The sequence below is a fragment of the Eumetopias jubatus genome, unplaced genomic scaffold, assembly GCF_037043125.1.
Source record: "Eumetopias jubatus isolate StellerSeaLion01/CBP00866 unplaced genomic scaffold, mEumJub1_p1.0 scaffold_11, whole genome shotgun sequence".
Classification (NCBI taxonomy): Eukaryota; Metazoa; Chordata; class Mammalia; order Carnivora; family Otariidae; genus Eumetopias; species Eumetopias jubatus.
The window spans coordinates 37,767,423-37,786,084 of NW_028274817.1; the positions used below are offsets into that span (position 1 = coordinate 37,767,423).

An 18,662-nucleotide genomic window follows, 5' to 3' on the forward strand; every position below is an offset into this window, starting at 1 on the left:
TATTTTGGAGGATTGTCTCTCTGTTACAGGTCCCAGGGATTAGGGTGCTTGATGTGGGGCATGAACCCCTAACTCCTCAGGGAGGACGTCCAGATTTGTAAGATCCCTTCTGATTGTGGGTAGTGCAGGTGGGGTTTTGGATGAGACCATATTTCTGCTTCTGCTACCCATTGATGTTGCCCTTTTATTATTTGTTGTGAAGGAAGCTGTTCAGTTAGTTTTCAGGTCTTTTTTCAGAGTGAATTAATTGTTCCCTATGTAGCTACAGATTTGCTGTGTCCATGGGAAGAGGTATGTTCAGTATCTTCTTATGCCACCCTCTTGGACTGCCCCACCACTATCCTTCTTTTTAACAACTCACTAATTATAGAATTTTTTTCTTATGCTTGACATCCTCCAATCATACTATTATGTCTTCTGAAACTTTAATTCTACTCTTTCTATAATATAAGCAGTCTCACTTTGCACAATAGTATGGAACTATAAAAATGAAGATGCAAGCTAAAACCATGTAAAAGAGATCTTAATAATGAGAAAAATATGATTGTTCCATGACCTTTAAAAGTTTTCCCCACAACTTTAAAATCTCTCTTCATGTAAGTTATACATGTATAGAGAAAAGTCATATATTGCTAAGTTTGCTTTCACTAACTTCCTTGTCTGCACCTCTAAAGTCTCTCAATAGTGGCAGTGTCAACATTCCTATGGTTAGCTATTTTGTCTGTAACCCTATTTATATTAGCTTTAAATGTCACTTCCAGTATTATCACTTCCGATGTTTTTTGCACTTTCATCTTTATTGGTTAATTTTCTCTTTTGAGTATCCATATTTTTAAAATTTCACATTGGTTTATCAATGAGACAAATAGGCAACACAACTACATGCTTTGTTATAAGGGCATTAAGGGAATAACATTTTCACGGTGACTAATCACTGACACAATTTGAAAGAAGTGAAATAATCATTCACTGATCATGATACACATGTATACAGTGATTTATGGATTTATGGTGATCATGATCTGTGAAGAGCTAATATACCATGGTAACTTAAGTTTGAACTATGTTGTTGTGGACTGATGTTATTTAACTAAATTGTGGTAACAAATTTGTGTATATCAGAACAGTGCAAAGTAAGAACTGAGCTATAAAATCTTATTTTTTTCAATATGTCACCATTATATGATAAAACAATACCATCTGAAAGAAACAACAGACTACTTCAAATACATGATTTCTCTGTTTTTATCAACTTTGCAAGTATCTAAGTTTAGTGTAGAATTTGCTTCCTGAAATATACTTGAAGGCTGCATAGAGAAAGAAACTAAGTTAGCCTCTTGGTTGAAGAGTTGAATATACTGTGGCTATTTGCCAATTGAAATATGTTTTTTTTGGCTGACATTCATTATAAATTCAGATATGAGTTATGGTAATTTAGTTCCATTATATAAAGGTTAACATTTGCTCAGTCCTTGGGGCGCCTGGGTGGCTCAGTCGTTAAGCGTCTGCCTTCAGCTCAGGTCATGATCCCAGGGTCCTGGGATCGAGCCCCACATCGGGCTCCCTGCTCCGCGGAAAGCCTGCTTCTCCCTCTCCCACTCCCCCTGCTTGTGTTCCTGCTCTAGCTGTGTCTCTCTCTGTAAAATAAATAAAATCTTTAAAAAAAATAAAAAAAACCACATTTGCTCAGTCCAGAAAAAAACATATATGAAAAAATTTAGAAAAAATTTTAAATGGAATTTCAAATCAATGAGTAAAGAATGGAATCTTTAACATATGGGGTTGGGTTATCTGGATATTTATTTTGAAAACATGATATTACTTCCTCACCTCACACAACATAGAGAAAAAGCCCATGGATTAAAGATGCAAATACAAAGAACAAAATCGTGAAAGTACTGGAAGAAAAGACATAGGTCTCTTTTTATAATATTAGGATATAGAAGTTTTTATAACAATCAGAAAATTATGCTCCTGATCTTTCCCACCAAATCTGCTTCCCCAAATCTCTCCTATCTCAGTATGTAGCAACTCCATTCTCACACTTGCTCAGGATAAAAACTTTAGAGTCATCCATGGTATCTTTCCTCTCATAGTCCATGATATCTCTCCTCTACTATTCCATAAAGCAAATCTTTCTGGCTTGACCTGGAAAATATATTCAGATTCTGAATGTTTCTTATCACTTCCACTGCTACCATCTTGATCCAAGCCATCAAGATCTCTGGTCTGTATTATTTAAATAGTGTCATAAGTGGTCCCACTGTTTTCATCCTTATTCCTCTACGATCTAGTTCCAAAATAGAAGCTATGATATATTTTTAAATTTAAGTACAATCATGTTACTCCTTCAAGTCACTCCCCATTTCACACAGGGATAAAATCCCTTACTATAATCTACAAGGCTCTAGATAATCTATCTCCCATTACCAACCTGATCTCATCTCTTACTTAGTTTCACTTCACTCACTCTGCTTAACCCACACTAGCCACCTGTACGTTCTTCAGAAGTGTCAGGTATGCTCCCACCTCAGAGTGCTTGAATGACTCATTCCCTCACTGCATGTCACTAGATCAACTGTATTCAAAGCAGCTTTCTCTTACTACTCTATTTCAAAATATAACAATTCTCAGCATTTCCTATCCCCAAGCCTCACTTAACTTTCACCATATCTTCTAGAACACTATAAACATATTTATTTTATTGACTAGATGCAAACTCTGCACAGGCAGTGAGTTTGTTTCATTTGTTTTCTATCTCCAGCACCTAAAACAGTACCTGGCACCTCATACATTCATTAGGTATATTTTGAATGAATGAATACTAACATTTGCCGATGTAAAAATTTTATACTCTACATGATAAATGCACAGTAAACAGGGTTATAAGACAAACAAATGACTGGGAGAAAATATTTGCCACATATATAATAGATAATGGATGCATCTTTATGAAGTACTTCCACAAATCAATAGGAAATACATAACCAAATCCCCTCCTAAAAATGAGGCAAGAGTATGAACAGACAATTTGTAGAGGAGATATAAGCATAAGAAATCTCATTCATAATTAGGAAAATTCAAATTTAAACAATGATACTCTATTTTTCACCCATTAGACTGACAAAATTAGAATGATTAATAATACCCAATATTTGTAAAATGAGGAGAAAATAGAAAATTTCTGATACTGATCAAGATAGTATGAAGCAGCAGAGATATTTAAGAGAAAAATTAGTAATTATCAATATTAAAAAGGCATATATATGATGGGTTCCAGCAACTCTACTCAGAATTTATTCTATGGCAATATTTACAAAATAATCTTAAGATACATATGTAAGATATGGGTAAGAATCTTCAGAGCAACATATGTTTATAATCATGAAAATATAGAAACAACTCAGTGTTTGTAAGAGGTTAAACTATTTATGGTTAAGCCATACATAAAATACTATATAATTATGAAAACAAACGAGGCATTTATTTATGGGCTGACAAAGAAAGTTTGCTAAGACTTACTAAGTTATGATAGCTAGGTCCAGACCAAATATATAGTATGATTTTATGTGTGTAAATAAAAATACAAGATATCTACATTTGGAAGATGCAGCATCATTTCATGAATTAGTAACTGAAGAAAAATGCTTCCAATTATAGTTGTAAGATGCTTTCCATTGTAAGATGCACCTCAATATCAGAGATTTTGAATGTAAAAAAATTGAGTCTTAAAATTGATGAAATATCTATCATATATTCATGTTTATATACACATAAAATATCTTTTGTGGACAACTACTAAAAGTGGTTACCTTGGGGAAGAACTATGAATTTAAGGTATGTAAATGTGTGGAAAAAAGGCTTCTCATTTTACATTGTTTCATACTGGTTGATTTTTTTTTACATTTTTTAAAATTTTATTATGTTATGTTAATCACCATACATTACATCATTAGTTTTTGATGTAGTGTTCCATGATTCATTGTTTGCGTATAACACCCAGTGCTCCATTCAGTCCATGCCCTCTTTAATACCCAACACCAGGCTAACCCATCCCCCCACCCCCCTCCCCTCTAGAACCCTCAGTTTGTTTCACAGAGTTCATAGTCTCTCATGGTTCATCTCCCCCTCCGATTTCCCCCCCCTTCATTTTTCCCTTCCTATGATCTTTTTTTTAACATCCAATGTATTATTTGTTTCAGAGGTACAGGTCTGTGATTCAACAGTCTACACAATTCACAGCACTCACCATAGCACATACCCTCCCCAATGTCTATCACCAAGTCACCCCATCCCTCCCACCCCCCACCACTCCAGCAACCCTCAGTTTGTTTCCTGAGATTAAGAATTCTTCATATCAGTCATACTGGTTGATTTTTAAAATCAAGTTTACTGGTCACTATTGATATAAAAACTTTAAAACACAGAAACCTAAATGTACTTATCTTTTGACCCAGACATTTCACTTTTAGGAATCTATACAGCATAAATAATTATACATGTGTCCACAGATATGTCTAAGAATATTCATTACGATATTATTTACAACAATAGAATATCATGCAACTATTAAAAATAATGTACAGTGTTGTGATGAGTACTGGGTGTTACATGCAACAAATGAATCGTTGAACACTACATCAAAAACTAATAATGTACTATATGCTGGCTAACTGAACATAATAAAAAAAATATACAGTGACAAAGAAAATTGTCTAAGATATAATAAAATAGAAAGATTAAAAGATATAAGTAATAAAGCAAATACAGAATAGTGTCTATTCTATGACTCTACACATATACAATACATGTAGGAAACCCAAAATTTTGTATATATACATAAAAACATGTATGGCAAGGGATTCAAATTTATACACTATTATCAGTAGATCTCTATAGTGATGGGAATGGAATAAAGAAGATGTTATAAAGGAGATTTTCACTTTTACCTTTGATATGTCTGTATTATCATTTTTTTAATGTAGTCATGTATTACTGGTAAAATTTAAATAGAACAGAAAATATTCAGCATCATTTCAATAGACTTTACACTGTTAATTTGCAGTTAATATGCAGAAATTTCTCTTGATTATCTCTTACAATAAGTTGATTGACTACGCAAACTAAAATCTTTTTGTATACTATTAAAAAGAAATTATCTTTAAAACATTATTCAAATTTCACGAGTTAAATCATTGAACAAAAAAAAAAGACAAAGCAAGAAACAGACTCAACTATAGAGAACACACCGATGGTTACCAGGGGGAATGTGGGTGGAGGGATGGGTGAAAGAGGTGATGGGGATCAAGGAGTGCACTTGCTGTGATGAGCACTGGGTATTGTATGGAAGTGTTGAATCACTATTTTGTACACCCGAAACTAATGTAACATTGTATGTTAATTATACTGGAATTAACATTAATAATAAAATATTTTTTTAATTAAAAAAATAAAAATGACAGCTTAAAAGGAAAAAAACCCCACATTATTCAGTACATTCTTAGTGGGAATTTTCATTAATTCCATGGAAGGTTAGTAACACCATTCTTTTCCTAATACTTCCTAGCTTTGTGGTCTGACTGAATGATTAAACAATATTATAAGACAAATGATTAATTAGGAGAAAATATTTGCAACATATATAATAGACAATGGATGTATCTCTGCTAGTTAAAAAGTACTTCCACAAATCAGTAGGACTTACTACCTTTTTACATGGAATTAAGCAGCTACTAAATATTTGTTGAGTCTAATGATTCTAAGATACATTCTAAATTTGATTGATTGAGAAACACTACCAAAGTTTTCACACTGACTAGGGGCATGGAGGGACATGTAAAACGGTTTTAAGAGAACTACCTCAGATATGCAGTTAGGAATACTACTGCATCTTCATTAATTGTATAAATTACTTTGTTTATAAGTCTCTTTATATTAGTTAATAATAATATTAGGATAAAGATCAACATTCCACCACCAAGACGGAAAAAGAAAACAAAAGCCAGGCAGGAATTTACCTTTGGTTTACTGAAATATACTCAGAGATAAAGATAGAGGGAAAATAAAGAAATCAGAATGTTTCCCCCAGACACACCTTTTTGGATTGGCTACAAACCCTAAAACATAACCCCTTACAATATAAGAGAAAACAGGAGGAATGAATTTCCAGAATATACCATGTCATTGTATAGTTCGTTTAATGAAGAATTAGGAATGAGCACAGTATTTTAAAAAAATCACATCTGCTCAGGTATATGCCTAGAGTAGAGGGTTACCTTTGGGCCGGGAAGACCTGGAAGACCAATGCCTGAAACACCAGGATCACCTTTTTCTCCTTTCTGTCCAGGTAATCCTGGGGAGCCAGGTTGTCCAGGAACTCCAGGAGGTCCAGGAGACCCTTTCACACCCTGAGGGCCTGTTGAAAACACGTAACATGCATTTTTTTACAAAATTTCTTTATTCATGGCATGTCTATGATGCTTATGACTGAGGGAAGCGGTTTAAAAAAAGAACTCTGCAAATTCTGAATTATATAATGATCTTTTACAACTATTTTTCAAGGAAGTTTAAGAGAAAGGGGTACAGTGAGAGAAAAGATACATGTTTGTGCATCCTTACTCTTAAGGTTTCTAAAACTCTGTCCCTTAATCCCCACTTCAAATATTTGTGTGATGACAGAGCTCTATCCACTGATTACCTTAGTTATTGTCTGTTTGATTCTATCAACACCAGTCTCTATTTTGATAACAAAGAGAATGAACCATCTGCCATTAATGGTATTAAATATATGGGAGATTTCCATCACTGACCTGGAAAACCCATATCACCTATGCTTCCTTTAAGTCCAGGAGGTCCTGTAAGTCCTGGCTTCCCAGGGAGACCAGGGTTACCTTTGGGACCTAGAAAAGTTAAATTGGTTAAATTAAGACAAGTCAGCAATATTGAGGTTGCCTGATTTCTTGGAGTGCATTGTAATTATAATGTAAGCATGGGATTAGATGGATGAAATCTTAATACATGATTAAGTTCCACAGATCTAACTCAGCATAAAACAGGCAAAAGGTACCTATGAAATCTCCTTACGGACATATTACAATATAAACATAGTAACAGAGGTCTCCTAATACAAATCAGTTTTTAGAATGCAAAATTTTTACCAGGACACCTTGTTTCTTGCCCTAAAACAATCCTGTTATGATATACTCCCAGGACATTAGGCCGGCGATAGATAAAGGTTGAGGGAGAGGTACTATACTGTCACCCCCAACAGTCACGGCTGCTGTGCTTATACATTCTTCCTAGAGCTCAGGTGCATGAGCTGTGGTGTTACCTAGGGATTTTCTAAGGACCACAATGTTGCCTTAAACTTTTTTTCTTTTATTTTTTTCTTTCACACTGACTTCCAACTTGGAGAAGAGAATGCAGAAGATGTGAAGGATAGAAAGGAACTATATATCAAGGCAATGTAGTACAGAGTCTAGAGCAGAATAACTGACCTGAAGGACTCCTATGAGGATGGAGACCAGCTGCTCTTTATTCCTTTGGGGCCTAACTAAAAGAAAATGGCTTAAGAAGCAGCAAGAGTTTTATTAGAAATAAGAAAAAAAATCCATGTTGACTCTAAGGGTGATTAATGCTGAAACAGACTACCAAGGTAGGTTGTGAAATTTTCATCCCTAAAAACTTTGTAAAAAATAGAATCAGCAGCCATCTTTACATGGTTTAATGACTGACCTGTCTGAAGGCAATAACTAAAAAAAGGTAAATTTTTCGGCACCTACCAGATAACTGTCTCATTTATATGTGTTGCAGTGTATGTAAATAAAACACACCACCTTATTTGGATGTACTTCTTATTCTGTTTACATCCTGACTGCCAGAAAAAAGAAGAAACTGAGCAAAGCAAAATATCCTACAAACTTAAGTCAGTTGACGCTTGGGCCAAATGGCAACATTTTTGCTAAAAAAGAGCACCACATCTCAGTAGCTACTCAAGCATATTGTCATGATCAGATCCAGAACATCATCACACATGATAAATACATAATCACTTTTCTAGGATCTACGATCAGCCATTCAATTGCTACAGGTGGTCTGTCGTACTTACCTGATGGTCCTGGTAATCCAGGTTGTCCACTCAGTCCAGGTTGCCCTGGGTCTCCAGGCAAACCCTGGTAACCTTTTGGCCCTGAAACTCCAGGAATACCTTCCAAGGATGAGTATAAGGAAGACAAGTTAGGTTGATATCAGTAATCCATTAAAAATAATTTGGGAAAGCAAGCAACCCAAATTCTGAACTACGAATGAAATGCAGGAACTCATGATATTCTGATAGAGTATGAACCAATAGCACTGGACACACATTAAACTCCTCCACTTTTTATTTAGCTACCATTAAGAAATTCAAAGCACTCAATAACTGAGTCATTTTCCTCTTTGGGCCTCAGTTTTTTACACTGTAAAGTGAAAGAATTGGGGCAGATTATCTTTAGGTTATCTTTTAGATTCTACAACCATCTTTAATAATCCTATTATAATATAGATTACTGCCTCTATTTTACAGAAGGCATAATTGAAAGAGAAGACTTGTAAGGAGTAATTCAAGAAAGATATCTCATTTTAACAAATAATAAAAAATTAGGTATCCCTACCTCTTTTGTGATGACATACAAAACTACAGTAATGTCTTAAACTCTTTTTTGAGGAAAAATCCCACCAAGTCCTGCTCATAGGGAAACATAGTATCTGTGTACACACATATACCCACACACACTCACAGGCACACATGGGCTGACAATATTAATGGTTACAACACAAAAAGAGTCACAAACTTTACTATAAGCTGCAAATAAAGATAGTTAATTTTAAAGTTCCATGTTGTTTGAAAGGCTATACTATATAGATTGGATTGTAAGCACTTATTAATTTGTGTTTACCTACATTTTTGATGTTTTGTTATGTTATACTTTTTTTTTTTAAAGATTTATTTGAGAGAGCGAGAATGAGAGAGAGAGTACATAAGAGGAAGGACAGTTAGAGGGAGAAGCAGGCTCCTTGCTGAGCAGGGAGCCCGATGCGGGACTCGATCCAGGGACTCCAGGATTATGACCTGAGCCGAAGGCAGTCGCTTAACCAACTGAGCCACCCAGGCGCCCCTGTTATGTTATACTTTTATAAAAAGAAAAAAAGATTTTTTAATTTAAAAAGTCAGTGTAATACTTCATATCTTATTTGTTTCTAATAAAATAACTATAGTAACACAGTTGTTCCCTAAACCTACTTTCAGCAACTTCCCCCACAGCTGAGCTCGCCCGGCTGTTCATAGTCCAATACTTGTTTATTCTGCCAAGGCAGAATAGTAATGAACTGCATTTAAAAGCCAAGTATGATATGTATATCAAAACATTGCAGGGCAATAATGTACTACTCATCCCCATCCAGTCTCAAGGGAAAAAATTTAAGGGACCAGCAAATTTCCCTAACACTGAAATCTGTTTTCCAAGTGATTCTGGCTATATATCCATTCTCTCAACCACATCCTATATTGCTTTCTGGAAAGCTTGAAGGTGACTGCCTTAAGTCTATTTTAAGAGTTCATAGTTTGCAACAGATTAAACTACAAAGAAAATACTTAAATAAAACTTGATCACTGAAACAATACAACTCAGGTGAAAATTTTCATTACGAAAAATTTGAAATGCCTTTTGTTGGTGACTCTTACACTACAAATCACTTTTCATGCTATTTAAAATGAAACTCGAGATAAATCAGTAAATACATTCACAAATAAATGCATTACTCACCTGGTAAGCCAGGGTCCCCTTTCTCTCCTTTTGAGCCCAGCAGATCTGGATCCACTGGTCCAGGAGGGCCTGGAAGGCCAGGCTCTCCTTTACCACCTTTTTCTCCTTCAGGGCCAGGAGGTCCTGGCTGACCCTGCAAGCCATCATCACCTGAAACCAACATGTGTGGGGAGGACACAACAGATCAGATTCGTCCTTCCAGGATTAACGCATATGAAGATTATTCATATGTTCCATAATTTAGTAGGCCACTGACCATCCAAAACACTTACACACTACTGTTATTGTCTATGAGTAACTTGAACTCACACACATTTTTACACTCAAATAACACTCCATTTTCTGGGGTTCTTTGACAATTATTGAAACTCTATTTTGTTATTTTGAGCTGAGCATTTACCACATTTCATGGTATCCAAACTGTGTATGCGCCAAATCGAAAATAGAATGTACTTAAATGCCATGTCACATAAGTGATGAATCACTGAATTCTCCTGAAACCAGTATTACACTCTATGTTAACTAACTAGAATTTAAATAAAAACTTTGGAAAAAATGCCATGTCACCTAGAAACAAAATATAAGTAAGCTTTGCTCATTTTAAAGCACTCAAATAAAAATATTCTATATTGACCTAAAACAATGTTTAATTTTCTCTCTTATATGTATCTACCAGCCAACTCTGAATATTACCTTTGAGACCAGGAACACCACTCCTGCCAGGAATTCCTAAAGGTCCTGGTGGGCCTGGAGGTCCCATCATACCCATTTCACCTTTGGCACCTTTGAACAATAGCAATAATTAATTTTTACTTTTCATTGACCTTGGAAAAATAAAAGATAACTTTTTTTAAAGATTTTATTTATTTATCTGTCAGAGAGAGAGAGAGAGCACAAGCAGGGGGAATGGCAGGCACAGGGAGAAGCAGGCTCCCCGGTGAGCAGGGAGCCTGATGCGGGACTCGATCCCAGGACCCTGGGATCATGACCTGAGCCGAAGGCAGACGTTTAACTGACTGAGCCACCCAGGTGTCCCAAAAGATAACTTTTTTAAAAAAGATTTTATTTATCTGAGAAAGAGCTAGAGTGACAGCAACAGCGAGTGAGCGAGCGAGAGAGAGAGAGAGAGCACGTGGGAGCAGGGGGAAGGGTAGAGGGAGAAGCGGGCTCCCCGCTGAGCAGGGACCCTGGGATCATGACCCGAGCAGAAGGCAGGCGCTTAATGACTGAGCCACCCAGGCGCCCTAAAACATAACTTTTAAGATGTCAACTGGAAGACTATTGAGTGTTGGAAAGAAGGCACTAAGTTTTACCCCTTTTTAACTGTTGTAAACTTAGCGACCACTACTGTTGATATGTATGAATAAAAAGGTTCTGGGGTGCCTGGGTGGCTCAGTCAGTCAATTAAGCATCTGACTCTTGATTCTGGTTCAGGTCATGATCTCAGGATCGTGGGATTGAGCCCCACATTGGGATCAGCACTGGGCGTGGAGCCTGCTTAAGATTCTCTTTCTCTCCTTCCCCCTCTGCCCCTCCCCACCCCTGGGCTCACTCTCTCTCTCTCTCTCTCTCTCTCAAAAAATAAAAATAAAAAGACTCACTGTGGTAGCTAATCTCCAAAGATGGCTTCACCACACTTCCCAGTATACACACCCTTGTGCAGCCTTCTCTCCTTGAATTTGGGCTGACTCTGTGCCTTGCCCCTGACTAAATGACACTGAATGACTCTCAAGGCTAGATCATAAGAAGTCTTGCAGCTTTCACCCGGGGCTTTTAGAACACTTGCTTTTAGTTTGGGGGATCCTCTCTTTTGGAAGCCAGCTGCCTCTAGAAGGAGAGCAACTGCCCTGACTTTACCATAATGTAAGGATTCCAAGCCATGTTGAAGGGGCATGGATAATGAGAGACCATATGAAGAGGCCATAGAAGACACAGGTGTCAGAGAAGTGCCATCCTGGAAGTAGATCCTTCATCCCAACCACTCCAGTTGGTGCCATGTGGATCAGAGATAAATGACCCCAACAAATCATGCCTTAATTCCTGACCCACAAAATCTTGAACAAAACAAAAAGGTTGAATTAAACCATTAAATTGTGGGATCATTTTTTATATAGCAGTATGTGACCAGAAATCTCAGAGAAAAAATGTAATGAAAATAGCAAAGTGAGTTTCATGCAAAGACATTTAACACTTTTCCTTAAGGGACAGTGTCAATCCAGGAAAGTACAACAAGAAAATAATATACCAGAATTATATTAGTTTTAATTTCCTGAATCCAAAACCAGAGAAAACTTTAAATGAATTACCTGGAAATCCAGAGGCACCTGCTTTTCCTGGAAGCCCTGGTGTTCCTGGGGGTCCCATAGGACCAGGTGCTCCAGGAATCCCTGGACTGCCTCTCTCTCCAGGGAGTCCTGGAACATCAAACCCAGGAGGCCCCGGATCTCCCTTCTCTCCTGGTATTCCATGCAGGCCTAGTTAATACAACACCAATATTAACAAGTTTTGAAGTAGTTTTAAAAGATGTATCTGATTATTTTTCTAGCAAACAAGTGATAGACTCCTGTGTATAACAAACCTAACAGTGAGTCAGAGATACTTTTGGTATCATGCATATAAAATGACCCAACAGGGCGCCTGGGTGGCTCAGTTGGTTAAGCGACTGCCTTCGGCTCAGGTCATGATCCTGGAGTCCCAGGATCGAGTCCCACATCGGGCTCCCTGCTCAGCAGGGAGTCTGCTTCTCCCTCTCACCCTCTTCCCTCTCATGCTCTCTATCTCTCATTCTCTCTCTCTCAAATAAATAAATAAAATCCTTAAAAAAAATAAAATGACCTAACGATCAAACTTTAGGATTTTCAAGCATATTTCTCTATGAAAGTGCTTCTCAAATTATTTCCAGTGAAAGACCAATATTTTCTTAATTCCTGGTCCACCATGGACTAATATTTTCATAAAACACAATAAAAATTACTAAAAAAACTAAAATAAAAAAACCAAAGACATACATTACTACCTTTTGGTTATTATATTCAACAAATACAATTACACTGTCAAATTATCATATAAGTTTCTAAATGCTTACTCTCAATTTCTTCTAATTCTAATGCAGACTGGTAACAAGCAGCTTGTGATTTGACACTGGTCCGTTGACGGCATTTGGATTTGCACTGCTCTAAGGTACTATGGATTATTGGGATATATTTCTATAATCCATAAAAATGATCAATTACTGAATAAGCCCATTACGTGGATCTTTTTGACTTTATTTTAGCTTCATTTTACATGTTATTTTATTTTATTTTTTAAGGAATTTATTTTATTTTATTTTTTATTTTTATTTTTTTAAGATTTTATTTATTTGACAGAGAGAGACACAGTGAGAGAGGGAACACAAGCAGGGGGAGTGGGAGAGGGAGAAGCAGTCTTCCCGCAGAGCAGGGAGCCAGATGTGGGACTCCATCCCAGGACCCTGGGACCATGACCCGAGCCGAAGGCAGACACTTAACGACTGAGCCACCCAGGTGCCCCTACATGTTACTTTAATAATACATTACACCATCAGTTCTTGTTGTTAAATTTTGCTTCTCAGTATACCAACCAGGACTTTACAGAAAAAAATGACGCTGAAAAAATATTTAACCTTAATAAGTTTTGTAAGACTGAACTACTCTGAGACAAAATGGTTAAAAAAGAATATATTTTAGGGAAAAGAACTGCTCTACAAACATAAGGCAAGTTCCCACTCCAATTCCTATCAGGTATGTGACTTAGTGAGTCACTTAATATTGTTGATCTACATCTGTTGAATGGGGATACAACTGACTGGAAGCTGGAGGCTGAGCCAGGTGACGCCAGGTGACCATTCCAAAGTGCCCCTTCAACAATAAGACCTAATTTTATTGTTGAAGATTCACAGGCAATTATTTTTATAATAGAGCAAGATGCTGGGATTTTAAGATTTGTTTGATGTCATATACCAGCATGTCCTTAAACTGATAAAATTTACTTTGAAGATTTGAGAAATTCCATTTAGTTGGCACAGTGGTAATGGTTCCAATGCTGTCATTTCATTGAAAATACTATAGAAAGGGGAGAGATATTTTACATTATTATATTTGTGACGTACGATGAGATACCTAATAATGAGCACTATTATAGCTCTATCTGGATCACTGCTTACTATTATAGCCCAACTAGTTTTTGATAGCTGAGTTTTCAAGATAATTAATTTGTCCTTTGAAATATGCTCTACAAAATAATGGGAAAAAAAAAACAAAGACTTAAACCTGGACAAATCTTGTTTGTTTTTCATGTTTAAAGCTTTACTTTAAGATCCAGCTTTCGAGAAATAACTACTGTACCTGGTAGACCTGAAGTTCAAGAAGCAGGAGTTACAGTTCAGTAGCAAGATGAACCCCCCAAGCAGAAACAAGTTGCAAAAAGACTGATTAGGTTAGGAAACAAAACTAAGCATGTCAAGATGAGAACAAAAAAGTCTACAAATAGAAGTTATTAGATACTGATTCAAGACTATCATATGTTAGTAGTAATGAGTAAAGAACTTATTTTAGGAATTCATTCAGATGTTCATATAGCAATATTCTATAACTGAAATGTATTCCCCAATAGAAGCACAATAAAGTATTTACATTTACAAAAAGTAATGCTTTTTGATGAAGATCAGCTTTACACTCTTGTCTCTGATCCTTATATTGCTTTGAATAATCCTTTTGGAACTTGACCTCCTAAAGATAAGTTAGAACTTAAAACTAAATTTGATTTTATACTATAACAGCTTAGGTACAGAGAACTCAATAATTATTAGCAGATGAGTATGATTAAACAACCTGCATGTACTAGCAAAGATTTTTTAATTGTTATTTGTAGTAGTAACAGATATTATGCTGTACTTTTCACAGCATAGATTTTTTCCATGAATACTGTCAGAAATAGGCATCCTGGTAAGATCAAGAATGAAAACAGTCAACATAAATTCAAAAGCTCTGCTGAATCTCCTTATATAATAGGAATTATATGGCTATATCTATAGAGGGTAAGTACATTAGGGGTGTGTAGATGCTCTAAATTTATTGGCAGCCAAATGGGACTAGTGAAAAAAGTGGAAAATTCCAAAAACACGTATTATCGTGAGAACTTTTACACACTTACACACACACACACACACACACACACACACACACACACACACACACACACACCAAGGGTTTGATAGCTGGAAAAAAGTTAGAAAACTTCATAGATGAAAATGGGTTAGGAAACTTCATCTATGAAATGACATGACTAAGTCCTTGTTTCTTTGTTTCACATTAGTGGGGATGAGGTTGAACTGATTGCACTTTTTCCTGAGACTGTGCAAGAATTACAGTACATTTGGCTCAGGTTAGGGTATGATCTGTGGACACGGAATTGAGTATATTTAACTGACCTCTTAAAGATTCACTAAAGCAGCAATCTTCTAGCTAATAGCCAGATCAAATAGCAAGAATCAACAATTTCCATTTCTGCCTGGATTAGTAGGGCATGGAATGAAAAGCATTTTGCTTCTTATCCTTTGGCATTTTTTTTTCTTTTATTTCCCTGCTGTCAAATGAGGACTTGATATTCAACAGTTCCTTAATTTATAAACATGCGTAAAACTGTGTATCCTGCCTTGGAAAAGAGAATGAAAAATAGTAAAGCTTAATTAAATTACAGCAGAAAACTGGAGTCAAAAAAGCTTGAAAAGCATCATGCAAACATTTATACTGGAGAGATGACCATATAGAATACTTTGCATTAAGTTTTCTATTGCAAAATGAAACACAAGTATATTAAATAAGCTTATTTAAAAAACATTGGTAGTTAGAATTTCAGCCATGCAGTGCAAGTCAGGTATATCAAGGTATTAGTAACAGTCTTGCTGATCACCCTTTCATTGAGATGGATGAACAGAAATTACAATTTTTTTGAAATAGGCTAAGATAATCTGATTTGGTGATATAAATAAATTTATATAAAAAGTGAGTATATGGGCTAGTATTAAATATAAAATGTGATCTATCCTGTAGTAAAAAAAATTGTGATTTGATAACATATTTATATTAATAAGCATTCATTGAATACATTTTCATGCCAATTGCTGTTAACTTCATTTGTTGAACCATATTAGTTAAGATCTTGAATTTTATGGCAAAGTATATATTTACAGAGAAAGAAATGAGATTAAATTCAACACCATTACTTTTCCCCTGTCCATCCTATCTAGACTTTATAAATTAATATACCTATATATCCATCCGTTAAAAAGACAGAGAACATTAGATGAATGAAACATTTAGAGTACTAGCTAAATTTGAAAAAGCATAAAGTACAAATAAATGTACGCTTATTTTGTTCAGATTGGTATTAACAGTAGTTTCTTTTCATTCTTGCTTAGCTGTGATTTAAGAATTCAAAATGCTTCCAAAACCTCATGTAATTTTGGGAAATAAAAGAAATGACAAAACATAACAGGAATGATAAATTCATTTTAGCCATCTTTGTAGAACAGCAGGCCAAGACTATAATGACCAAACCTAAAAATTGTTTTTTCTCAAGATCCCTTTGCTATGCTAGTTGAACAGAATGGTTTTTTTCTTGAGTGTTGACGCAGCTACTTTGTAACAACCTGGGTAACAACCTGGTTCAAAGCAACACTGTAAGTTTTCTCATTTTTAAATCAGTAGTGACATGTTAGGGGATGTTTAAAAAAAAAGGTACAATGGGCCATAACACAAAATTTTAAAAAAAGAACACAAGCAAAAACAACCTTTACTTTCCAGGCTTTTTATATTGTTAACTGGTGTTTCCAGATTTTTAGCATAATAACTAACAAAGTATTTATTGCTATTTAAGGTCAGAAAATATATTTCTACTGTTTCAAAATCAATGTATGTACATCTGAACTGTGAGTTTAAGTTATCTGACATATTCATGTAAATTAAGGAATGATTAAGTTTTCCATATTTGTTCTAACTTTTGAATTATTACATTGCCTTGTAATAACATACTAGCCCAAGAGTGGCCCTTAGTGAGCCTCACCAGATGGCTCAGAATCCACAAAACTGAAGTAAGTTCTCAGACAAATGTAGAAGAACCATATGATTCTTTATTAGGTTACAAGCTGACAAAACTTGTTTTGCATATATTTTGTTTGTTTTTGTTTTGCATATCTGTATAAAAAAGAAATGTTACGAGGTTTCAAAAAGATCTATTAATTCTGTACAGCTACTCAGGTCTGAAATAATCAGCACTGCAATTCTTAGTTCTGTGATTCCAAGACTGTGACTAGCTCAGTGATTGTATGCTGAGGGAACATACTGCAATTGTGAAATTGCATTTGTTAATAGATCAATTTTAAATGAACAGGGAAGGAAAGTATCAGGGATTAAAGAAACTCTTATGCTGTGATCTATACTTTTTCAATTTTACAAAATTATACAAGGAGACATGTTACCTCTGAAATCTGTTTTCTGGAAAACAGGTTTTCCTGTTGTAGTTTACTGATGTTATAGTTGTAGTTTACTGATGAACTAGCCATCCTCTATATAATGAATGCTACAAAAATGCACACTTATTTACTCCAATCTTACCAGGTTGGCCTATTGGTCCAGGAATCCCTGGTGGCCCTGGTGGTCCCTGAACACCTATTCCTGGAAGCCCAGGAGGTCCCATTGGCCCAGGTTGTCCATTTGGCCCAACATCACCTTTAGGGAAATAAATATAGTTTAGATATTAAAAACAACAACAATAGCTGAGTCACTAGTCATTAGGAAGCACAATACCTATGTAAAAGGCACATAAAATTAAGCAGGGATCTTGAAAAGCTATCCAATCACTGAGCAAGAGAAGTATGCACAAATACCCAGAGCAGACTCAAGAAATACATTAAAAGTTACAGACGTATAACTTATGCTGAGCACTCAACTTCAGTACTTAAATCAACCTCACAAAATAGTACATAAGATTACAAACCACACGTTTCCTTTACTTGCAAATCATCTTGAGCAAGTATCTCTAAGTTTAAAATATATTTTCAAAAAAAAAACAATAAAGGTAGATAACCTTTAACATCTTCGTATTTGCTAACTTGGGCCCATGTCCTATAAACATGCTAAAGCCTCTCCCACCATCAGTAAAATGCCTTTTTGATCATGGAAAATTCACTGTCCCTCTATCTTCTGTCTCTTATTCTAGAAAATTTTACATATACTAAAATTCTCTTTTTCTAATATACTTTGATGAGTTTTGACATATGTATACAGTCATATAATCACCACCCAAATCAAGATATATAAGATACATATACAGTTCCATCAACCCAAAAGGCTTCTTGTAACTGCTTGTAGTCAAACCCTCTCCACACCCTAATTCCCTGTCAACTGCTTGATCTGTTTTACCTTACATTTTTTTTTCCTTTTCCAGAATGGCATATAAATGCAATTATACAGTATGCAGCCTTTTGAGTATATCTCCTTCCCCCTAACATAATGCATTCAGATTCATCCAAGTTGCTGTAACTATCAGTAGTTTGTTACTTTTTATTGCTGAATAGTATTCCATTATGCAAACATGCCATAATTTGTTCATCTATTCACCAGCTGAAGAACAAACAGACTATTTCCAATTCTTGGTGATTATGAACAAAGCTGCTATGAACATCGATCTACAGGTTTTTGTGTGAAGTTTCACATTTTTCTTGGATAAATAACTAGGAGTGGGATTGCTGGGTCATGTGGTAAGGGTATGTTTATAAGAAATTACCAAACTGTTTTTCTTTCTTTTTAAAGTTTTTTTTTTTTTAATTCCAGTTGGTTA

General features: G+C 35.5%; 1 protein-coding gene across 2 annotated transcripts in view; it reads right to left on the reverse strand.

Annotated features, from left to right (window-relative positions):
• Nucleotides 1-18,662, reverse strand: part of COL4A5 (collagen type IV alpha 5 chain) — a 227,603-nt gene that overhangs the window by 40,286 nt on the left and 168,655 nt on the right. For both annotated transcript variants that reach the window (XM_028089734.1, XM_028089732.2), the window contains exons 30-36: nucleotides 17,438-17,551; nucleotides 12,110-12,277; nucleotides 10,497-10,586; nucleotides 9,804-9,953; nucleotides 8,108-8,206; nucleotides 6,810-6,899; nucleotides 6,276-6,415 (exon numbers count right to left, since the gene is read on the reverse strand). In XM_028089734.1, coding sequence (XP_027945535.1) covers nucleotides 6,276-6,415; nucleotides 6,810-6,899; nucleotides 8,108-8,206; nucleotides 9,804-9,953; nucleotides 10,497-10,586; nucleotides 12,110-12,277; nucleotides 17,438-17,551 — 851 coding nt within the window. The remainder of the gene's footprint in view (nucleotides 1-6,275; nucleotides 6,416-6,809; nucleotides 6,900-8,107; nucleotides 8,207-9,803; nucleotides 9,954-10,496; nucleotides 10,587-12,109; nucleotides 12,278-17,437; nucleotides 17,552-18,662) is intronic.